The 25,329-nt window shown below is 39.6% G+C and overlaps 1 protein-coding gene and 1 pseudogene across 7 annotated transcripts in view; both read left to right on the top strand.

Annotated features, from left to right (window-relative positions):
• Positions 1 to 25,329, top strand: part of ASH1L (ASH1 like histone lysine methyltransferase) — a 195,873-nt gene that overhangs the window by 142,358 nt on the left and 28,186 nt on the right. For 4 of the 6 annotated variants that reach the window (XM_027613237.2, XM_035722524.1, XM_027613238.2 and 1 more), the window contains 6 exons: positions 3,090 to 3,194; positions 11,030 to 11,103; positions 12,631 to 12,676; positions 12,794 to 12,902; positions 18,861 to 19,067; positions 19,196 to 19,342. In XM_027613237.2, the coding sequence (XP_027469038.1) occupies positions 3,090 to 3,194; positions 11,030 to 11,103; positions 12,631 to 12,676; positions 12,794 to 12,902; positions 18,861 to 19,067; positions 19,196 to 19,342 (688 nt within the window). The remainder of the gene's footprint in view (positions 1 to 3,089; positions 3,195 to 11,029; positions 11,104 to 12,630; positions 12,677 to 12,793; positions 12,903 to 18,860; positions 19,068 to 19,195; positions 19,343 to 25,329) is intronic. The other 2 variants (XM_035722526.1, XM_035722523.1) reach the window with 1 other exon arrangement.
• LOC113933288 lies at positions 19,374 to 23,347 on the top strand (annotated as a pseudogene). Its single transcript, XR_003523314.2, has one exon. The product of XR_003523314.2 is annotated as a splicing factor 45-like (transcript).

Here is a 25,329-nt window from a genome sequence, read left to right as displayed (position 1 = left end):
TTTGAACACACTTTACCAAAGGAAATGTACACATGGCCAATAAACACGTGAAAAATACTCATCAGTCATAACTCATCAAAGAAATGCAAATTAAAGCTACAATGAGTTGGCATAACCAAAACGTTTACAAACAGTTGTGGGAGAGTAAAATGGCACGACTTTTTTAAAAACTCTGGCAGGGGCTCCTGGGTGGCTCAGTCAGTTAAGTGTCTGCCTTTGGCTCAACTCATGAGATCGAGCCCCATGTCAGGCTCTCTGCTCAGTGGGGAGTCTGCTTCTCCCTCTGTCCCTCTCCCCTGCTTGTGCTCTCTCTCTTGCTCACTGTCTCTCAAATAAATTAATAAAATCTTTAAAAAAAAAAAAAAGGTCTGGCAGCTTTTATAAACGTAAACATAAACCCACCAGAGAGAAATCAATACATATGTGTGTAAGAATGTTCGTGGTAACCTTCATTCGTAATGGCTATAAACTAGAGATAGTCAGGTGCCCATCAATGCAATGGATACATAAACTGGTGTATTCATATATGGGCTATTAGCCAGCAATTAAAGGGAAAAAAAATTATGATCGACATGCTTGCGCCTCATGGAAAATGAAGTAGACATACTTTTCCTTGTTCTGATAAGTACGAGTAAAAACATAAAAAGGTCTTATTACATTGTTACATTTTATAGATCATATATAAAAAGGAGACTCTAAAAAGTGGGGAGAAGGCAGACCAACTAGGAACCTTGGGACTGAGGAACTTCATGGTGATGAGTTCCCTGAGTTGTCTTTTTACCTCATACTCTATGAGGTAAAACTTGAAGCTGAGAAAGCTAGCAACCTGGAAATTCCATTCGGCACAAACAAAGCAAGTAAAGAAAAGTGTGCTTTCTACAGCCAAAAGTAAGGGAAAGGGTCAACCTAGCAAGACAGAAAACTTTTAGACAATATCCTCCATACTGTAGTCAGACATTGCAGAAAAAAACTGTTACCCTACCCACACTCATACCAGCAGGTGCCCAGTGGGGAGCCTTGGCTTCCATCCCCAGCAGGCAGTAATAGGTGTCCCACCCTGGCCCCCGACCTGTGTTTATATCAGAGGAAGGCTCGTAGGAGTCAGGACCTTGACTACCCTCCAGTAGTGACATGGCCTCTCCCACCACCGCCTTAGCAGTAACAACCTACCAACACTCAGGTTTCAGTGGAGGCTGAGTGAGGAACTCCCAACTGATAATCACTGGACATCTTACTCCCTTAACTTGCTGGAGCAGTTTTGGAAAAGGTCAGACAAAATAGAAGGTTTATGTAAAATCCAGAACCTGGTAACATAATACAGAAATGTCTAGGTTTAAACTGGAAATCATATGTCATACTAAGAACCAGGGAGATCTTAAACTGAGTTTGTTTTTTTTTTTTTTAAGATTTTTATTTATTTGAGAGAGAGAACACGAGCGTGAAGAGGGGCAGAGGGAGAGAGAGAAGCAGACTCCCTGAGGTGGGGCTCACTCCCAGGACCCTCAGATCATGACCTGAGCCAAAGGCAGACGCTTAACTGACTGAGCCACCCAGGCGCCCATTGAACTGAATTTTAAAAGGCAGTCAATACATGCCAACATAAGATGTTAGAATTACCGGACAAAGATTTTAAAGCATTTAGATTTTTAAAAACACTACCCCACACACACACACTTCAACAAGCAATAATGAATATGCTTGAAACATGAAAACAATAGAAAGCCTCAGGAAGGAAATAGAAAGAATTCCAAGTCAGATTTTTAGAATTGAAAGATGCAGTAGCTGCTGCTAAGGCTTAGGGATGTGCTCAGCAGCAAGATGAAGGAGGCACAGGAAGGAATCGGTCCCATCTGAACAAAAGAGAAAGTAGACCTAAAAAAGACCGAGTCTGTGGGATCATGACAGAAGGGCGAAATTTGTATCCTCCGTGTACACGCTGGAAGGAGGAAAGAAACACAGAGATGAAAAACTACTTTGGTAAATAGTGGCTGAAAACTTAGCAGATTTGGCAGGAGACATGAAGCTACTGTTGGAAGTCAATGATCAAACCTAGCAGGACACACTCGAAGAGATCCCCGTGGAGGCATACCCTAGTCCAACTTCAGCTCTCTAAAGACACAATAGTTGTAAAACTGAGAGAGAAATGAATCCCTACCTATAGGGATAAGGCAGTTCAGACAGTAGTGGATTGCTTGTCTGAATCCAGGGAAATGGCACAACATTTTTCAAGTGCTGAAAGAAAAAGTGTCTAGCCAGAATTTTAAACCCAGTGAAAGTATCCTTCAGGAATTAAATGGGAATCAAAGCCTTCCTAGATGAAGGATGATATCTAAAAGAGTATGTTGCCAGTAGACCTACTCTGTGGATAAAGAAAGTTTTCTAACAGAAAATACCAGAAGGGACCTTGGAACGTCAGGGAAGCAGAAGGAACAGTAAGTACATTTATGGGCATATACAATAGGCTTTCCTTCTCCTTTTGAGTCTTCTAAGTAACTCTTTAATAAACGAAGCAAAAAATTGTAACACTGCTATATTTTTTAACAACATATTGAGGCATAATTCACATATCCTACAATTCACCCATTTAAAGCATACAGTGGTTTTTGGTACATTACGTTATTAATGTTTTTAACGTGTACTAAAATATACGTAACTTAGAATTTGTATTTTTCATTTCCCTTTCTCAGTGTAAGGTTCAGTGGCATTAAGTACATTCACATTATTGTACAACCATAACCCCATCCCTCTCCAGAATTTTTTCATCATCCCAAACTGAAACTCTGTGCCCATTAAATAATAATTGCCCATTCCCTCAGCCCCTGGTAACTACTGTTATTCTTTTTATCCCTATGAATTTGACTCTTTTAGGTACCTCATATAGTGGAGTCATTACAGTATTTGTCCTTTGGGGTCTCCCATATTTCACTTAGCATAATGTCCTTAAGGTTCTTCTTCTGTGTTGTAGCATATATGAGAATTTCATTCCTTCTTAATGCTGAATAATATTCCTGTGTATACACACACAGTCCATATTTTGTTTATCTATTCATCCACCGATGGACATTTCTGTTGTTTCCTCCTTTTTGCAGTTGTGAATAATGCTGCTATGAACATTGGTTTACAATTCTCTGTTGAGGACCCCGCTTTCAATTCTTTTGTCTATATACCCAGAGGTGGGATTGCTGGCTCATATGGTGAGTCTACAGTTAATTTTTGGGATCTGCCGCACTGTTTGCCACCATGGCTGCACCACTTTGATATCCCCACCAGCAATTCTTGAGAGTTCAGTTTCTCCACATCTTCCATAACACTTGTCATTTTCTGTTAATTTTTCATGATAGCCATCCTAACGGGTTTTGATTTGCATTTCCCTAATAGTAATGTTGACATCTCTTCATGTACTTTTGGCCATTTGTATGTCTTCTTTGGTGAAATGTGTATTCAAGTGCTTGTCCACTTTTGAATTGAGTCCTTTGTTCCTTGTTCTTGAGCTTTAGGAGTTCTGTATATATCCTGGATATTAATTACTTACCAGATATGTGATAAATATAATATCTTTATGACATGGACAGGGAAGACCACAAAATGTATAAACACCAGAAGAAAGGTTGATAAATTTAATTACATGAACTACCGTATAAAAGAGAGCGGCTCTAGTAATCAGGGTTGAGTATGGTTGTTTACGATAGCTATGTTAAAATTACAGATTTTTAAGTAGGGTTTAGAATGAGGCAAGTGGGGGGCACCTGTCTGGCTCAGTCAGTAGAATACACGACTCTTGATCTCGGGGTCATAAGTTTGAGCCCCACGTTGGGTATAGACCTTACTTGAATAAATAAAACTTTTTAAAAAATTGAGGCAGATGGTTTAATTTGGTAAGAGGATTCAATTTCAGGTGAGAGAAATGACACATGAGAATGTGAAAGCAGGAGGGAGCTAGTTGTATTTAAGAAATTGTGCTGGTACAGCCATTATGGAAAACTGTATGGAGGATCCTCAAAAAATTAAAAATAGAATGATCATGTGATCCAGCAACTCCACTTCTGGGAATATATCCAAAGGAAATGAAAACATTAGCTCAAAAAAATATCTGCACCCCCATGTTCATAGCAGCATTATCTACAATAGGCAAGACATGGAAACAACCTAAGTGTCCATCGAGGGATGAATAAATAAAGAAGAGGCAGTATATACATGCAATAGAATATTACTCAGCCTCGTTAAAAAAGGGGAAAGAAAGGCAAAAAAAGTCTTGCCATTTGCGACAACATGGATGGACCTTGAGAGCATCATGTTCAGTGAAATAAGCCAGACAAAGACAAATATTTTATAATCTCACTTATATGCGGAATCTAAGAAACAAAAACACACTCATGGAAAAGGGCATCAGGGGCTCCTGGCCGGCTCAGTCGAAGAGCGTGAGACTCTTGATCTGGGGCTTGTGGGTTCGAACACCATGTTGGATGTAGAGATTACTTTAAAATATAATAGTAATCAAGCAAAAATCTAAAAGGGCGGGAGGGGGGGGTGGTTGGTGATCAGCTTTGTGGTTACCAGAAGCAGGGGGAGTGAGGAGGGGTAATAGGAGAAAGGTGGTCAAAAGTTGAAATTCCAGCTACAAGATAAGTACGTACTGAGGATATATAACGTGCAGCGCGATGCCTGCAGCTGTGTGCTGTATGTGAAAAATGGTGAGAGCAAATCCCAAGAGTTGTCATCACAACTTACTCTTTTTGTTATACCTGTAAGAGGTGGTAGATGTTAACTAAATTTACAGCGGTAATCATTTCACAATCCATATAAGACAGTCCATTTTACTGTGCACCATAAACGAACACTGTGATGTATGCAATTACATCTCAATAAAACTGAGGGAAAATAAAGTAGTTAGTATACCAAGCAGAAAGGAAGGAGAAATTATGCTTAGGAAGAGTAGAATTCAAGAAACGGTGGGGGCAGTAGGGATTAAGGGAGCACTTGTCCTGAAACAAAACAGCAGTGAAGGTGATGCTGCTGCTTCACAGAGTTGAAAGAAAACAGTGGGGGCACCCGACCAACTCAGTCCGAGGAGCTGGTGACTCTTGATCTCAGGGTTGTGAGTTGGAGCCCCACATTGAGTGTAGTGCTTACTAAAAATAAAAAATAAAATCTTAAATGAATGAATGAATGAATGAGAACAATTGGGGCCGTATCTCAAAGCTTATGCCATGGAATACATGTTTGCATTCATTCATTCAGAAAATACTTGTTCAGTGCCTACTTTTTGATCAGGCAGTTTTCTAGATGTTTGGGACACACCAGTAAGCAAAACAGGTGAAGATCATTGCTTCCATGGGGCTGACAGTTTTCCACTGGGGGGAAATCCCACTGTCCGTATATTTCTGGGTTGCACCTCTTTTCCCTCAGGCTCACAAAACCAAAAGCTCAAATTCTACCTGTGTTTCGTTTAGTGAAACTTAAACACTTTACTGTAGGTATCCTTGATCATTATTTATAACTTCCTTAATGGCACACATTTCATAGATACACTACTCCTTTCAGTGAAATAGTACTACAGGTTTTTTAGGGGGGAATTCCAGGGCAATTTATGCAGAATAGCAAGGACTAAATGAATAATTGTTATCTGTTTGTAGAGTGATATTCTAACCCGGTACTCAGATCACATATAAACAAGCTGAGCTTTATCTGAAGTGAGTCACTTTATTCTTAATTAAAAAAAAAAAGGCCAAGTTTTTGTCAGATTTTAAGATCTCTTCTGGAAAAGGAGATTGTTATTTTTCTCCTTTCTATTGAGTACCTCCCTCACCTTTGAGTTCCTCATTTGCCCAGCTACCTAATTAACAGAGGAGTGTGTTTGTGGAGATGTTCTGCCTCCGAGTCCTCTATTCTTTTCCTCTTCATGTTAGGATTGAATTTGTGAAAGAAAATCATCATGACTTCCCCCTTCTATTTTTTTTTCCCCCGGGCGTCCCATGACTTCCCGCTTTTAGATTTCAAGGTCAGCACAGGCTTTAGAGCTTCTGTACTATTTGTCCTCTTTAAAATGACTGTTGTACAAATTCAGTTTTCTTTTAAAGAGAAAAGTAAAGGATTTCTTTGCTCCTTCCCTAGAGATAAGTAGCAGTACTTGAGATCTCAAGACTTTAGCACACAATAAAAAAAATCCACAAAAGGTGTGATTTCATCTAATTTTCAGATGGATATAAAGTGATTTTCCCCCATTTTTAAAATGGGGATTAGCTAAAGAATCCCCCCCCCTTTTTTTTTAATGAGATGCTCCTGAATAGATTCCCCTGAGGTATTCTTTCCAGCAGAATTTGATTAAGGAAATCTCTTCAGGTAGGTCTCACTTCTTAGAAATGAGTCCAAACTCTCTCTGGTTTTAGAAATGTTAAAGGAAAGGAAAGAATGAGCCATCATTTCTTCCCCTGGCTCTTAGGATGTGAATTACAGTACAGGGACACAAATAATGCCAGGGAAGGCACCGAAACAGCTGTTAAACACCAGCATTTCAACCAAATGAACTTAAAGATCACTTGGCTTCATTCCACAATGCATCCCATCCAGCAAGTGGAAAGTTGTTCCAAAGAGCTGTACAAAAGGGAAGCCTTTTCTGGGCAGAAGTGTGAAAGGATAAGGAAGGGTCAGCTCACCTCATCTTCCTTTGGGGGATTTGGAAAAGGGTCATTGGTGCTGACTGGTTAAGACTTTCTGGAGAAGGTTTAAACTGCTATTAGGTAAGAGTAAGGCCTAGTTTAGTGATTTGGCTTAGTACAAGTGACTCCATTTGGGGTCTGTTCTCTCTTAATACATCTATGGAGACTCATTGCTAGCAAAATTCAAGATGTTGGACTGTGGGGAAAATTATGTCTTTGAGGTTAGTTGAGGTAGATGTGGATGATTTCTTAAAAAGAGAAAGTATTCTTTTTTTTTTTTAAAGATTTATTAATTTATTTTAGAGAGACCAGGGGAAGGGGCAGAGGGAAAGAATATCCAAGCAGACTCCCACTGAGCACAGAGCCCGACTTGGGGCTCCACCTAATGACCCATGAGATCATGACCTGAGCAGAAACCAAGAGTCAGATGCTAAACTGACTGAGCCACCCAAGGCACCCCAAGAAAGTATTCTTTTTATTATTATTATTTTTAAAGATTTTATTTATTTATTTGAGAGAGAGTGCAAGCGAGGGACAGAGGGAGAAGCAGGCTCCCCACTGAGCAGGAAGCTGTATGTGGGACTTGATCCCAGGACCCTGGGATCATGACCTGAGCCAAAGGCAGACGCTTAACCGACTGAACTACCCAGGCGCCCCGTCGAGAAAATATTCTTTTAATTAACTTACTGGTTTCTCCTTCACTCTTTTATGCCTTCTGCAGAAAACACATCAGGTATTGCTAGCAAAAAAAGGAGTTATCCCTTTACATTAAGAGGTTTATCCTATCTTCTGAGGACCAATTTTGATTTTTTTAAAAATTACCTTTGTATTGTTGTTAAGAAACAGTGAGTACATACTTGCAAAGGAATTGTAATAGAGAAGGGTATGAATTAAAAGATAAAGCTCCCCCTTCCCAGAAATATAATAGTTTAGTATATACCCTTTCAAACTTTTTTCCTTTATATATATGTCTTCCAACAATTTACTGTAAAATTTTTCAGTAAACAAAAAATTGTGGGGAGCCTGGGGGCTCCCTGGGGGCTCAGTTCAGCAGCCTACTCTTGATCTCAGCTCAGGTCTTGATCTCAGGGTCGTGAATGCAAGCCCTGGGTTGGGCTCCACGCTGGGTGTAGAGCCTACTTAAAAAAATTTAAAAATTAAGAAATAAGGAAAAAATTGAAAACACTCTACAGTGAATGTGCAATATCCCATCACTTACATTTTGTCATTAACATTCAACCTTGATTTATCGTATATTTACCTATCCACATATTCATTTTATTTTTGGGTGCACTCCAAAGTAAATTGCAGACAGTGATACACCTCACCCTATTTCAGCATACATATCAGAACCAAGGTCTCAGTATTTGTTTACAGATTTTTCTTTTGAGGTACATTTACCATCAATAAAATCCATAAATCTTTTTTTTAAAGATATATTTATTTTTAGAGAGACACAGAGCAGGGGGGGAGGGGCAGAGGGGAAAGGAGAAAGAACCTCAAGCAGACTTCCCACTAAATGCAGAGCCCGATGTAGGGCTCGATCCCCTGACCACCGAGATCATGACCTAAACCAAAACCAAGAGTCAGCCGCCCAACCGACTGAGCCACCCAGGCCCCCAATCTTTTTTTTTTTTTAAGATTTATCCATTTAAGAGAGAGAGAGCTTGAGTACAAGCAAGGGGAGGGGCAGAGGGAGAAAGAGAGAAATTGAGTACAAGCAAGGGGAGGGGCAGAGGGAGGAGTAGAGCATCTCAAGAAGACCACGTGGAGCCAATGAGAGACTCTTGACCTCACAACCCTGAGGTCATGACCTGAGTCAAAATCAAGAGTCAGTCGCTCAACCCACTGAACCACCCAGACCCCCCCTAAAATGCGTAAATCTTAAATGCACGTTTGCTGTGGTTTCTTTCATATACCTGCATAATCCAACCCCTCCTCAAGAACAGAGTCCTCGGGGTGCCTGGGTGGCTCAGTCAGTTGAGTGTTTGCCTTCGGCTCAGGTTGATCCCGGGGTCCTGGGATCAAGGCCTGCGTCGGGCTCCCTGCTCAGTGGGGAGTCTGCTTCTCCCTCTGCCCCTCACCCTGCTCGTGCTCTCTCTCTTAAATAAAAAATCTTGAACAGTGTCCTCATCCAGAAAGTGCCCTCATGCCCTTTGCTGGGCTGTTCCCGCCACATATAGCTTTAATGTTTCAAAGTTTGTTTGTTTTTTTTTTAAATGAGCCCATGCTTTATTTTTTTTGCAACTTGGAGAGTGTGTCCATATGAGTAAATATATACCTCATTTTATTTCTCTAGCTGCATATCTCATTATTTGAATATACCAAAGTTTGCTTACCTTTGATAAACTTTACGTTGTTTCCACTTTTTCATTGCATACTCTGTAGTTACATTCAGCTTTGCTTCCCTATCAACAAGTAGACTCTGGTCTTTTACCAGCTGTAACCCCAAAATCTTGTTACATTACTTTAATGCCACAAGTTATTTCTTCCACGATATACCTGTAATCCATGCTGCTGTATCTTCAGATTTGTCAAATAAACTCATTACACATTATGTGTTAACATAAATAGCATATTTTTATGAGAAATAACTTTTCCAAAGAAAAATTTCATAAGGAAGGCGACTTTATTTTACATTTTTGCAAATCTCTTTGATGTTTAGCTTACTATAAGACAACTGGATTTTCTAATCCATTTTTGCATTCAGTCTATTATGTTACTTTGGTTTAAGTACATGAAGAAATCTGTCCTCACGCAGGTTACTAAGTTACAAAAAATAAGAATATTTTAATAATTTCAGATAATTCTTCTTTGACCCTCTAGCAAAAATATAAATGTAATAGTTCCTTAAAGGTGAGTTGCAATGTAGAGTATGAAATCAATTAACTTTTTGTATTCTGTTACATTAAAGTCCATTGGTCTCTCTTGGAACTTAAATGAATTTTTTACCCATGTGTGATTTTATCACTTCATGTATTAGTCATTAAGAAATTCTGATTCGCTGAATTCTGAATTCGTTGCTCTTCCATTCCCTGTATGCATCCAAAACCATTTGCATTTGTGAATCTTCCCACCTATTTCATGAGGAAAATTTAAGTACTGGAAAACTAAAGATTCTTATGGTAGTGGACACAAGTTTTCCAAAATTCCAGCATTCACTTCAAACTCAAATTTTATCCCTGGAAACAGATAGTTTCAGTTGTTTCTTGAAGTAACAAGCTCACTTCACTCATTTTCACTTCCTAAGTCCGAATAACCATAGTTTGTGAGTTACTCTTTCAAGTACAATTGGTATATTCCATGGAAGAAGCTAATCCAGCTCACCATTGTGTCTGCCCAGGTGAATTTGCTGGATACAGCCACCAGGGGTGCGGCACAGGTGCTTTATGTGTACTTCCTTTGGGCCTTGCATAATAACGTTTTTGGCTTGTGGGTCAAGATTTAATTCAATTTTTATAGGTTCATCAAAAGCATTCTTAATGTTTAATGCTTTTATGATGCTGGCATGGTTCATTTCTATTAGTTTCATTCTTCTGGTACAGTTTTCTGCCACTTGCCTTGATTCCTACTAAGATGCCAGCAGTCCTACCCACCATTGCTTTTATACCATTAGTGCGAATGTCAGCATGGTGAAAATGGCATGTAACATCTGAGTACTTACAGTATAGTAGTAGATACATAGTACTTAGTAGTTCTAAGACAGTCTTTGCCCCTGGATCCCCCAGGATTGGCGGAGCATTGAGAACTACTGGGCTAGAGACAGTGATAGGATGAATACCCAGATAACAAGAAGTTTAGCTTCCTGTGAGAAGTGAGTCACCTAAAAGGCAGGAAGGTCAGAGAGTAAGTAAGGAAACTGAAGCAGCCTCTTTAAGGTGGAAAAGGGCTTTTGACTTATACTAGTAGTACTACTTCAAGGGGGGGGGAATGTTAACATCATAAATTTGAATGTAAATACTCTTGAGTTATTTAAATTCAGGGACTCCTATTTTAGAAAATTCTTATACTTCCCGTTTTTACAGACAGCCTTATATTGTGTATAATAATGTAGGAAAACAGCTGCCAGATGCTCTAGTTAATAATTTTAATAATCAAACAATTCTTAGTTTTTAGTTGGCTTCATAATGACCTGTGTATTTTTTGATAGTAAGTTTACTTTTTTGTTTTATGTAGGCTACTATTAAAACATATCTTTAGCATTTACCACCTGCAGCATGATGGAAAAGAGTAGCTAAAATTAAAAATTGGTGATGGAAAATCCATAAAATTAAAAATTAAATCTTTATTTTTCTAACCAGTGCATATTAGATCTTGTGACTGACCTTTTGTATGAATAGATACTGAAATTGATAGTATTCTTTTTGATTCAGGAAAGTATCTAAGGCAAAAGAGAATCGACTTCCAGCTTCCCTATGACATCCTCTGGCAGTGGAAGCACAATCAGGTACAGGAGCCTATCTTACCAGGTTTTGTTCTTGGGGAGGGGGGCGGGGGGCGGGGAATGCAAGTCTCTCTCTGCCTCCTTGTTTCGCTCAATGCTCTGTGCTCCCGTCTTACGAAGTATAGAGAACTGTCCCTGTGAAGGTTAGAGACTAAGAAACATGAATTTGCATCCATATCTAATGTGACCTATTTGCCTTTGCTCATACTTCAGAATAGCAGTGAGTTCCTGCTTCCGTAGGCAACCTTCTGTTATGAGTCTGGACTTTTATTTTGGTAGCGGAACTCTGTTCTGTAAGAATCCTGTTTGATGCAGGTCCCAGGAGAACTTAGATGTACTGCCAGCAGCGCTAAGAAATTTCAGGCTTTATTTTTGTTGGCTCCTTCCCATCAGTTTGGAATTTATTTTTCACATACAAAGGAGATTCTTCTACCAGAGGAAACAGGGAAAATGTTTAAATGTATACTTTTAAAAGATCTTTATGTTGGGAACTAAAAATAGGAAGGTGCTGTTTTTCTCTGCTGCTTCCCTGATTGTAAAGTTTCCCCCAGTAATTCTTAAGAGTTCTTTGTAGCCCCAGGCCTCATGTTGAGAACAGCATCAGGAAATAGAAGTTGTCATGCAAATGAGGTGAATAGGCTCCTGACCTTTGCCAAAATTCCACCAAAGTTCCGTTTTGGAAAGCCAAAAGCAGTGGACATTCCCCTCTGCATTCTCTTCTCTGGGTGGCCTCTCTCGAATTCTAAGAGGACCAATATGTTAGATAACTGTTTCTGAGTTCGTGACCATAAAGGAGAGACAGTGCTCTGACTATCCCCACTGAAAAATGGTGGTGAGTTTTTTTTTTTTTGCAGGTTAGTACACCCTCACTTAGACCACGGTGCTGCTTTTGTGCTATTACTGTAAAACACTGGCCAGCTGATCACCTCTCTTTTAATACCTTCCTTTTTTTTTTTTTTTTTTTTGCCAAATGTATTCTTAATTGCAATATGAGAGCTTCATTTTCGGCCTTTCCTCTCTCCTGTATTCACTAAATTAATTGCCTTAATTAAAATGTGAAATGTGTTTTTCTAGAATACCCACCCTGAAAAGGCCAGGGTGCTCATCTGTTTAATTTCGTATACAACCCAGACCGTCTCAACAAGCCCTATGAATGTTTTCCTTTCTTTTCATAGAGGCAAATTGAGTTAATGTATCGAAAAGAATAGCTTCATTTTACAGTGTGATTTTCGTTTAAGTCTGTCCATAGCATGCACATAATTGAGAATGTGTTCTCATGAAGCTATTTCAGGTTTCTTCTGTTGCGTCTGTTTCTCTCTCACCCTGATCTAGTAAGTCACTTTTTATTTCAGGGTGTAAAAAGTGATCACACCAAGAATTCCCCTCAAATGTGTCCAGTGCAGGAAGTCTTATAAATATTCCCATATGAGCAGAGCACGTGAATAATTTCTTATATTTTTAGTGATTGATGCTGCTGTCTGGCGTTTGAAGTTAAATGCTATATCAAAATTTTTCCTTTTTTTCTTCTAGCTATACAAAAAGCCAGATGTCCCACTATATAAAAAAATCCGTTCAAGTGAGTAACTTGGGAGCTATTTTTTTCTGCCTTCATACCATCAGTATTCTTCTTAGCCTAGCACTTAAAAAATTATCCTCTGTGTTCACAAATTACACTTTGCTATCTTCTTTCAAGATGTCTACGTTGATGTCAAGCCCCTTTCTGGTTACGAGGCCACCACCTGTAACTGTAAGAAGCCAGAGGATGACACCGGGAAGGGCTGTGTGGACGACTGCCTCAATAGGTACTGTATTAAACTGACTTCTCTAAAAGCACGGGCTTTAGGATAGATGACACTTCTTTTGGAAGGAAAAGTTAAATAAGCTCTTTGATTTCCTCTCCTGAAGTTGCACAAAGCTATATAAAACCTAATTGATGGGCTGTCTTAATCTTCTTGGGCTGTTATGGCAAAATACCATAGCCCTGGTGGCTTAAACAGCAGAAATTTATTTCTCATCATTCTGGAGGCTGGGAAGTCCAAGGTCAAGATACAAGTATTTGATGTCTGGTGAGGACCCACGTCCTGGCTTATAAGACAGCCACTTTCTCCCTGTGTGTTCACATGGCCTTTCCTTAGTGGGTGCTTGTGGAGAAAGAGCTCTCTGTTCCTCTTCCTGTACGGACACTAATTCCATCATGCAGTTCCTACCCTTATACTCTAATATAAGCCAGTTGACCTCCCAGAGACTCTACCTCCAAATAACCATTACACTGGGGGGCTGGGGCTTCAACTGTTAATTTTAGGGAGACACAAGCATAACGGAGTAACAGAAAAAGAATGAGATTTAGGGTCTTAACATACCTCTTAATTACTTAGGAGACCTGAAGAAAGTTATTTAACCCCTCTAATAAAAATAGTACCTTCTTTAGGTGGGGCTGTGGGTGAGGATTTTATGAGACAATGTTCATAAAGTATTTAGCATAGTTTAGAAACTTTCCGAGCTCTCCATAAATGGTAGCCATAATGAGGGAGTAAGGTAGGATGGTGGCAGTGAGAAGGAAGAAAGGCATGATGTATTCTGAAGAAAAACTGGGATGGTGAACCATTAGCATACACACATAGATGCACATGTGCTGACTGGGTCAGTGGTGCTGATGAGAGTTGGTTACGCTGTTGTCAGAGAATGGAAGTATGAGGTCTGGCTAGTTTGGGGGTCAAAACTATGATTTTAATTTGGAGCCATTAAGTTCTAAATGATATGGAGATTTCAAAATGGAAAAGTTTGGATAGAGACTGAAGAATGGAGATCTGATTTGTTGGTTTTAGTAACGTAAGCAAATGTACAGTAAAAAAGAACGCATGAACTTTACATCAGTGCTTCCTCTTCTAGATAGTTTTCCTGGCTAAAGACAACTGCTTCCCCAGTCTCTGGTCAACTGTCCTATGGGCTAAGGGAATCGATGTTTTAGTAGCTCCTGTATCAACATGGCAGCTGGTAAATTCTGCCTTATACCACATCATTGTTAATTCACGTGTTGTACATACACACATGGTTTCAGGAGTCATGGCTGCTGGCCTCGTCTGTGTTGTGCACTGATTTTTCTTCACTCACAGATGTTTTATATATATATGTACTTTTTTTTTCTTTTTTGGTCTTTTTTTTTCTTTTTATATATATATATACACTTTTACATAAAAGTGTTATCTTCCATAGGTTGATATGCCCTAATTTGCCATCCTCCAGTGGTTCGGCATTCAGATTATTCCCAGTGTTTTGCTATTAAAAATCGCACTACTGTAAAACTGTGTAGACTCCTTCTTTTTTTAACCCTTAAGATGTACTCTCAGAAGAATTATCTGTACAAACTATATGAACATTTATATAATTCTTACTATATACTATCCAGTAGCTCTCATAAATTAATGAGTTAATTTGGAGTATCACCACCAGGATATGAATATACTCTCTTCCCTGTAGTTCCACCTCCTTTAGGCATTCGTATCTAGCTTTATTTTCGGTGCTTTAATATCTCATTGGTTTAATGTTGGGGAATATATGTGTTTAAAATTGCTTAAATTTGCATTCCTTTATATGCTAACATTACTGTTTTTTTATATGGTATTGTATTGTCTATGAAATTGCCATAATATAGCTACCATCTCATTGGTTAGTTCCTCTCTTTTTCACAGTAGTCTAATGAGATAGGTAATAGTTTTATATTTTATAAATGAAGGATCCTAGAGTTTGGATAGTAAGTTGCTCCGTATCATATACAACACTTAAGTGACAGAATTTGAACCCATGTGTGTTTGATTCAAAAGTCTTGTTCTTTCCACTGTATACACTGCTTACTGTGTAAGTCATTAGTCTTTTAATCACATGGAACTGAAATCTGAATATTTACCTTTACATAATTACATTAGTTGTCTTGTATCATTTTTGTTACTATGGGTGTCACATTTGTCCTTTCCGTTGTGTTGTCTGTCTTAAAAAAAAAAAAAAACCAGATACGGTGCTGCCAACTTTATGAGAATATGAACCCTACAGGGGCACCTGGGTGGCTCAGTCAGTTAAATGTCTGCCTTCGGCTCAGGTCATGATCCCAGGGTCCTGGGATCAAGCCCCGCATCGGGCTCTCTGCTCAGTAGGGAGTCTGCTTCTCCCTCTCCCTCTACCCCCCCCCGCCAGACAAACAAACAAACAAATAAATAAAACATGAACCCTACATATTCATGCATCTAATGATGAGATGATAAATGCATAAATACCTAAGAAAAATCAAAATACATTATTCAGTGGATGCTTTCATATATATTTAAAAGCAACCCACATAAAGATTTAGTTAAATGGCGCTACCTAAAATGTCTTTCCTGTCTTGAATGTGTTCAAGGTTTTGTAAATATTTGTGGGGAAAACTCAAATATCTGTAAGATCCAATTTTATGTCTATATAAGGTTCAAATAGCCCAAAGGAAACTGAATTCAGGACTGTTTTTGAAAATAAGTAATGGGTTTTTATAAAATATTTTTAAAACATGGCCTCTTCTAAACAATTTCTAAGAATCATCAGTGTTGTTTATAAATTCTATAAGATCTTCCCTAGTTAATATTTGTGTCTGCACACCATCCATATCAAACCCCTTACAGCTCCAGAATATTCCACGTTCCCTAGAGCAGAGTCTCATAATTCATTTCAAGCTGCTTTTTAACCCTGTGCCCATTTGTTCACAGCATGTACAGAGCCCACTTTCTCAGTTCTCACAACAACAAATATGTTGTATAACAAAGCCAAATACTTAGGGGAAGATAAAAGTATATTGCCAAGTAAGCCTTGTAATGCTACCAGAAGGGATTACTCTTTGAGTTCACATGCCACAAACTGAACATCGGGTCCCTGGCTAACTCCCTGTTAGATCCTGTCTGTGCTCCTTTGTTGAGTACAGTTTACTTCCTCTTACCCCCACAGTGAGAAAGAATCTCCAGGATCCTTCACCTTTTGCTGCAGAAGAGCAGTAGGCCTTCAAATTCTTGGTCCCCAAAAGTAGGGAGGATCCTCTCCCCTGCCTCCAAGGCTTACTCCTTCCTGAGCTGGCATGATTTGTAGTGGGAATATTTTTCAAGTGAAAACCTGTCTCCACTCACAGGATGGTCTGACATCTGTAACAAGTTAAGTCAGTCACACTAGTACACTTGCCAGTGACTATTAAACATTAAGTCTCACCATGTGAGGGAAAGAGCTTTCCAATCTAGGTCTATATTTAGAAGGAGGAAAATTCTCTAGTCTTACAATGAACGGCATTATGTGGCTAAAGATAATGGCAATTTATGCTGTAAGTCAACAACTTCACATCTTAGTTTGCAACATCTACTTTCAGATTTTGATAAGTTTACAGTTTGTTTTCCAGGCACAATGAATAGAACCATGTTTTACTTTTTACGTAAAGGAGTTATCTTGATAATTGAAACACATGGAGTATATTTCAGTGCCTTCAACTCTAGAAACCACAAATTTTCAACAATTGAGTATTCTCCAGCAGAAATTTTTTAAAATTGATTTCAAAATCTCTTTCATCTCAGGGCATCTGGGTGGCTCAGTTGTTAAGCATCTGCCTTCGGCTCGGGTCATAATCCCAGGGTCCTGGGCTCCAGTCCCTCATCGGGCTCCTTGCTCAGCGGGGAGCCTGCTTCTCCCTCTCCCACTCCCCCGGCTTGTGTTCCCTCTCTTGCTGTGTGTCTCTCTCTCTCTGTCAATAAATAAAATCTTTTGAAAATAAAATAAAATCTCTTTCATCTCAGGGCACCTGGGTGGCTCAGTTGGTTAAGCGTCTGCCTTTGGCTTACTCTGGTCATGATCCCAGGGTCCTGGGATTGAGCCCCACATCGGGCTCCCTGCTTAGCAAGCAGGAAGCCTGCTTCTCCCTCTCCCTCTGCCTGCCTGCCACTCCCCTTGCTTGGGCTCTCTCTCTGTCTCTCTCTCTCTCTCTCTCTCTCTGTGTCAAATAAATAAAATCTTTAAAAATTAATAAATAAAATCTCTTTCATTTCAGCACTCTGTTATATTTTAGTTCTTTTATCCACATAAAGCTTACTGTTTTGTGTGTTTTGAGGTATGATGAAAATTCTGGTGGGGTATTGTGAAGAGAGGGTTACAATTGAAACTATGAACATGAACGAGCCTTCTTTTTTTTTTATTTAAATTCAATTAATTAACATGTAGTGTATTACTAGTTTCAGGGGTATAGTTCAGTGATTATCAATTGCATATAACACCCAGGGCTCATTACATCACATGCCCTCCTTAATACCCATCACCCAGTTACCCCATCCCCCCATCCTCTGTGAATGAGCCTTCTAAAGATAGGAGGAACAGGAATGTGCCATGAAAGGTAGAGAGGGAAAAAAGGATTTCTGGTTTTCTTTAAAAAAAAAAAAAAGGATTCGTTATCGGAAAGGTGGGAAATCCATTATCCTAAAAGATCAAGAAGGACAGCATTTCCATGAGGGGTGTTCAGTTGTGTTCATTCAATGAAGAATTCATTAAAAGAAAGAACAAAGGTGGTGAATTTGACAGTAACGCAGTGTCTTTCTCACAAATTAAGCTGACTGTCTTGATTGAATAATCCCAGTGTGGATACTTCCTCTGCTTACTGCTCATTTATGTGATTTGACACTGTGTGTTCTGCCCTTTAGATAAGGATATTTATTTGAAGGATGGCTATGAAAGTACTTTATATTATAAAATGTTAAATGCTTTTTTTTACGGGATTTATGTTATGGGTGTGTGTGTGTGTGTGTATATGTTATATAAAATATAATGTGATATTCTGATCTACCATTATATTCTTGATCCTCCCTTGTTTTAATCATGATCAGTAGCCTTACTGGGATTCTAAACCATACACCAAAACTGAATGGCTTCTCTGAAAGATCCAGAAATGTAAAAAAAGAAAGCATTTAGAAGTCATGTGCATAACAGCTTTTCTCTGCTATGTTGAGAATATTTTGCTTGTTAATTCACTAGAGGTTATAAATTCAGCTAGTATAGAGACTGGAAGTGTTATTTCAATATGGAAATGTCATTTACACTAATGAAATGTAAAATCCTTATAAAATGACAGTGCAGGGGTACCTGGGGGGTTCAGTTAGTTGAGCATCTGCCTTCAGCTCAGGTCATGATCCTGGAGTCCTGGAATCGAGTCCCACATCGGGCTCCCTGCTTAGCAGAGAGTGTGCTTCTCCCTCTCCCTCTGCTCCTCCCCCCTGCTCATGCTCGCTGTCTCTCTCTCGCTCTCAAATAAAATCTTAAAAAAAAAAAAGAAACTGTGCAAATGTACTGAACTATATCCTTAAAAATATTTACAGTGTAAAGTTTATGTGTGATTTTACCACAATTTCAAAAGAAAAAAATCTGTAAATGCCCGTCAGCTACTTCAAAATAAGAATGCTATGTAATCTTCAAATTATTAATTCCTCTATGGGTTGTAGTTTTATTGTTAGCACAGAGCTAAACATGATTGTGTTTACCCAGGATGCTTAGTGGACAGTTAGCTTAATCTATTCAGCGTTTATAACTTGACTTGGAAATTTTCAGTATTATTAAGTTTTGAAGTTGTATACTCTTTGCCCTTGTGAACCTTGTTAACTAATCCAACCTTTGTTAAAATAAAAACAATGTATTTTAAAACTTCCTATAAAACAAAAATGGGTTCATGAAGGCATATATAATATTAATTGACATACAATTATCCCTTTTCTTTCTAGAATGATCTTTGCTGAGTGTTCCCCCAACACTTGCCCCTGTGGTGAGCAGTGCTGTAACCAGAGGATACAGAGGCATGAGTGGGTACAGTGTCTAGAACGATTTCGAGCTGAGGAAAAAGGTTGGGGAATCAGAACCAAAGAACCCCTGAAAGCTGGGCAGTTCATCATTGAATACCTAGGGGAGGTTGTCAGCGAACAAGAGTTCAGGTACAGTGATGAATGATGATACGCCAATAAAATGGCAGAGGTACCAGATTAGAATGAAAAATGGGAGATTTCAAATTTACTTTCAACTTAATCATTAATTGACTTTCAATTCTTCCTCTCCTCTTTAGGAACAGGATGATTGAGCAGTATCATAATCACAGTGACCACTATTGCCTGAACCTGGATAGTGGGATGGTGATTGACAGTTACCGGATGGGGAATGAGGCCCGATTCATCAACCACAGCTGTGACCCAAACTGTGAAATGCAGAAATGGTAAGGAAGCAGGGGAAAGTGAAGTCACAAATCCAAGAGAGCAGAAGGCATTGAGGGTATCAAGAGATGAGTCTTCCCGCAGTGTGAGTCAGCTTACACAAGCACCTCAGGCAATTCCCTGTTATACCAGAGCCTCCAGGCATAGAGTCAGCTGCTGCTATTTCTTCACTTCATCTTAACTACTCCCAGAAAAATATAACAGTATATATGATAATATAATAATGATAATATAATAATGCCAATACCTAATACTTATCAACTGCTTACTGTGTGCCAGGTACTGTGTTACATGGTTCTTCTCCTGTGAGGTCACTCAGCATATTTATTACATGCCCACTGAATTTGTCACAGTGAGAAACAAAAATAAGTAAAATAGGTAAGAATCTAACTAAAAGCAAAAAATTACATCTAAAAAATTCAAAAAAGATAATAGAAGATTCTGGGAAGATGGTGGAGTAGGAAGCATCAGGAGTCCCTCTCCCCTTAGATAATTACACTGGTAGAATCTGTCTGATGGAACAATTTTGGAGTCTTTTGAAGACTTGCAACTACTAGGGGAAGGCTGAGATGGTAAATTGTGGTTCCTTTTAGTCAGTTTAGTCAGTTTCAGCTCAGAACAGTAGCAGCTACCTGTGCCCTACCTGCAGCTACATGGCAGGTAGCTATGCAAGCATTCCAACAGCTTGCACACAGATTGCAGAAGCTAGGATGAGTAAGGAGGATCCTGTCCTCTAAAAATGGGGAATCTGGGCTCTGATTGCTGCTTCTGATCACAGAGGTGCAGACAAAGATGGGCAACCATTGTGGTGGTGGTGGTCCCTCCCACCATTGTTGTAAGCCCCTCTCCTGCCACATGAAGTGACTTTCAGGAGATTTGAAGGGCCAGGGCCCTATTTTCTTCCCCTTCATTTTCCACTTTTTTTTTTTCCCTTTTGGGGGCCAGAAATTAAAGATTAGGACATGTGAGCCCTGGGGAAGTGGAGAGAACCTTATTTCCAGACATACCACATTATTAGGTCCAAATTTGCAGTGTTCAAGGAGAAATCACAAGGAATGCAAAGAAACAGGAAACTATGGCCCATTCAAAGAAAAAGTAATAATTCAAAAGACTCTGTCCCTTAAAAAGACTTAATGGCAAATAGGTTAGACAAAGACTTTATAAAACAAAAGCCCAAAGATGCTCAAAGAACTAAGGGATGATGTGGAGAAATTCATGACAATGACGTGTGAGCAAAATGGAAATATCAATGAAGAGATAGCCTAAAAAGAAACCAAAAACAAATTCTGAAAAGTACCATAATTGAAATGAAAAATTCACAAGAGGGATTCAGAGGCAGATTTGAGCAGACTGAAGAAAGAACCCATGAACTTCAAGATACGACAATGGAAATTCTCAAGTCTGAGGAACAAAGAAAAGCACTGAAGGAAAGAGAACAGACCCTAGAGGACCTCTGGGACACCATCCACCAGACCATCATATGCATTGTGGGTGTCCCAGAAGGAGCAAAGAGAAAGAGGCAGAGAGAGTATTTGAAGAAATACTCTTCAAATGGTTGAAAACTTCCTAAATTTGATGGAAGACATGAATATAAATAAGCACAAAGCTCACTGAACTCCCAAGTAAGATGAACTCAAAGAGACACACAGCAAGAAACAATCAAACTTGCAAAAGATAAAGAGCAGATCTTGAAAGCAGCATTAGACAAGCAAATCACATACAAGGGATCCTCAATATTATCTGCAGTTTTCCTACCAGAAGTTTTGGAGGCCTGGGGTGCCTGGCTGGTTCAGTCAGTGGAGCCTGTGATTCTTGACTCAGGGTTATGGGTTTGAGCTCTATGTGGGACATAGAGATTACTTAAAAATAAAATCCTTAGGGGCGCATGGGTCAGTAAAGCATTCTGCCATTGTCTTGGGTCGTGATCCCGGGGTCCTGCAATTGAGCCCTGCATAGGGGTCCCTGCTCAGTGGGGAGTCTGCTTGTCCCTCTGCCCCTCCCCCCGTTCGTGCTCTCTCTCTCTCTCTCTCTCAGATATCTTTTAAAAATAAGAATAATCAGGTCTTGCGGTCGCGGGCTTACACCGAGTACGCCCAGCCCGCCCTCTCTGCGGTGCCTCAGCCCCGGTGCGCCGCCGCAGCCCATGAGGAGAGTCGGCTGGGTGGGCCAGCATTAAATTGGAAAGATGTCCCTGTATGATGACCTGGGAGTAGAGACCAGTGATTCAAAAACAGAAGGCTGGTCCAAAAACTTCAGACTTCTGCAGTCTCAGCTTCAGGTCAAGAAGGCAGCTCTCACACAAGCCAAGAGCCAGAGAACAAAACAGAGTACAGTACTTGCCCCAGTAATCGACCTAAAGCGAGGCGGCTCTTCAGACGACCGGCAGATCGTGGACACCCCCCCGCACATCGCAGCTGGCCTGAAGGATCCTGTTGCCAGTGGATTTTCTGCAGGAGAAGTTTTGATTCCATTGGCTGATGAATATGATCCCATGTTTCCTAATGATTATGAGAAAGTGGTGAAGCGCCAAAGAGAGGAACGATAGAGACAGCGGGAGCTGGAAAGACAGAAATAGAAGAGAGAGAAAAGAGGCGTAAGAACAGATATGAAACTAGTGGGTTTTTGAGGCGACCAGATCCAGATTCTGATGAAGATGAAGATTACAAGCGAGAGAGGCGGAAAAGAAGTATGGGCGGAGCTGCCATTGCGCCACCCACTTCTCTTGTAGAGAAAGACAGTTACCCAGAGATTTCCCTTATGAAGAGGATTCAAGACCTCGCTCCCAGTCTTCCAGAGCTGCTATCCCTCCCCCAGTACACAAGGAACAAGACAGACCCAGATCTCCGACTGGACCTGGCAACTCCTTCCTTGCCAGCATGGGTGGCACAGTAGCACATAAAATCATGCAGAAGTACGGCTTCCCGGAAGGCCAGGGTCTGGGGAAGCACGAGCAGGGCCTGAGCACAGCACTGTCCATGGAGAAGACAAGCAAGCGAGGAGGGAAGATTATTGTGGGTAATGCCACAGAGAAAGATGCATCCAAGAAGTCAGATTCAAATCCATTAACTGACATACTTAAGTGTCCTACCAAAGTGGTCCTCCTAAGGAACATGGTTGGTGCAGGAGAGGTAGATGAAGACTTGGAAGCAGAAATCAAGGAAGAGTGTGAAAAATATGGCAAAGTTGGAAAATGTGTGATATTTGAAATTCCTGGTGCCCCTGATGATGAAGCAGTACGAATATTTTTAGAATTTGAGAGGGTTGAATCAGCAGTTAAAGCCGTTGTTGATCTGAATGGGAGGTATTTTGGTGGACGGGTGGTAAAAGGATGTTTCTATAATTTGGATAAGTTCAGGGTCTTGGATTTGGCGAAACAAGTCTGATTTTAAGAACTAGAGCACGGGTCATCTCCGATGATCCTTAAATGAGCTGCAGGCTGAGCAGAGAAGGAAAAGACGTTAGCTGGCCTGTGTGGCTGCCGCGTACAGAGACTCTTGGAAGGACTTCTAAGATATATGTTGATTGATCCCTTTTTTATTTTGTGGTTTTTTAAATATAGTATAAAAATCCTTTAAAAAAATAAATAAATAAAATAATATAAAATCTTTTTTAAAAAAGTAGATGACTTAAACTCTCCAAGTGACAGAATGGAATTCAACGTCCATTTATGATAAAAACTTTAAACAAAGTGGGTATAAGGGGACATACCTCAACATAATTAAAGGCCATATACAAGAAGCCCACAGCTAACAACATACTCAGTGGTAAAAGTCTGAAAGCTTTTACTCTTGAGATCAGGAAAGGATGGGACACTTGGATGGCTCAGTTGGTTAAACGGCTGCCTTCAGCTCAGAGCATAATCTCAGGGTCCTGAGATCAAGCTTCACATCAGGCTCCCTGCTCAGTGGGGAGTTTGCTTCAGATCAGGAAAAGGACACTCCCACCACTTTTATTCAACATAGTACTGGAAGTACTAGCCAGAGCAATTAACCAAGAAAAAGAAAATACATCCAAATTGGAAAGGAAGAAGTAAAACCGTCTCTATTTGCAGATGACATGACATTATACATAGGAAACCATAAAGACACTACAAAAAAATTGTTAGAACTGATAAGGTCAGTTAACTGGTTGCAGAATACAAAATCAAAATATCAGACTCAGGGGGCGCCTAGGTGGCTCAGTCGGTTAAGCAGCTGCCTTCAGCTCAGGTCATAATCCCAGGGTCCTGGGATCGAGCCCCGCATCGGGCTCCCTGCTCAGCAAGGAGCCTGCTTCTCCCTCTCCCTGCCTCTCTGCCAACTTGTTCTCTCTCTGTATCTCTCTGCCAAATAAATAAATAAAACCTTTAAAAAAAAAAAAATCAGACTCAGTTGCATTTCCACACTCTAATAATGAACTATCAGAGAAATTAAGAAAACATTCCCATTTGCAAAGCAGCATAGAAAATACCTAAAAGTAAATTTAACCAAGGATGTGAACGTCATGTACATTGAAAACACTAATAATTCGTTAATGAAAAAAAATAAGGCTCAGTGGAATGGAAGAATTAATTATTGTTAAATAATATGCTCGTGGAATGGAAGAATTAATATTGTTAAAATGTCCATACTGCCCAAAGCAGTCTAAAAATTCAGTGCAATAAAAGTCAAAACTTCAATGGCAAATTTCAGAGAAATTGAACAAAGAATCCTAAGATCCCGAATAGTGAAAGCAATTGAAAAAGAAGAATAAAGGTGGAGGCATCTCACTCCCTGGTTTCAAACTATATTACAAAACTATAGTAATCAGAACAGTGTAGTATTGGCTTAAAAATCACATGAATGTAATAGAATCGAGAGCTCAGAAATAAATGCATGCTTGTATGATCAATTAATTTGCATCAGAGGAGACATGAATATGTAGTACAGAACATGCAGTCTATTCAATAAATTGTGTTGGGAAAACTGGACCCCTCCCTACACCATACACAGAAATCAAGCCAAGATGTATTAAAGACTTGAAGGTAGCACCTGAAACCATAAAATTCCTAGAAGAAACCATAGGGGATAAGCTCCTTGACATCATTCTTGACGAGGACTTTTTGGGATTGACCCCAGAAGCAAAGGGCAACAAAAGCAGAGCTAAGCAAGTGGGACTACATCAAATTATAAAGTTTCTATACAGCAAAGGAAACCATCAACAAGATAAAAAGGCAACCCACAGGATGGGAGAAAATATTTGCAATACATATATCTGATAAGTAGTTAATACATAACATATATAAAGAACTATAACTCGGTAGCAGCAAAGCACATCACTACCAATTCTACAGAAATACTGAGGATTATAAGAGAATGTCACAAACAGTTATACGCCAGAAAATTGGATTACCTAGTTGAGATGGATAAATTTCTTGAAACACAAAACCTACCAAGAGTAAATCATGAAGACATAGAGAAATCTGAACAGACTCATAACTAATAAAGTGATTGAATCAATAATCAGAAATCTCAACAAAGAAAAGTCTGGTCTGAACCTGATGGTTTCACTGGTGAATTCTTCCAAACTAGTGCCAATCCATCTCAAACTTTTCCAAAAAAAATTAAAGAGAAGGAAACACTTCCTAACTCATTCTGTGAGGCCAGCATAGTCTTGATAACAGAGCCACACAAAGACTCCACAGGAAAACTACAAAGCAAACCAGCATTCTTTATGAACATTGATGCAAAGTCCTCAACATAATACTGGCAAACAGATTTTAGCAGCATATTAAAAGGATTATACATCCTGACCAAGTGGGATTTATTCTTGGAATGCAAGCATGGCTCAGCATCAGAGAATAGACCAATGTAATATGCCACATTAACAATATGAAAGGGGAAAAAAACCATCATCTCGATGCAGAAAAATCATTTTACAGAATAGAAGGAAACTACCTTAATACAGTAGTCCTTATCCACAGTCTCACTTTCCTTGATGTCAGTTACCCGTGGTCAGCCTTGGTCTAGAT

This window comes from Zalophus californianus, chromosome 10, assembly GCF_009762305.2.
Source record: "Zalophus californianus isolate mZalCal1 chromosome 10, mZalCal1.pri.v2, whole genome shotgun sequence".
NCBI lineage: Eukaryota > Metazoa > Chordata > Mammalia > Carnivora > Otariidae > Zalophus > Zalophus californianus.
This window is presented reverse-complemented; position numbering and strand designations above follow the sequence as displayed.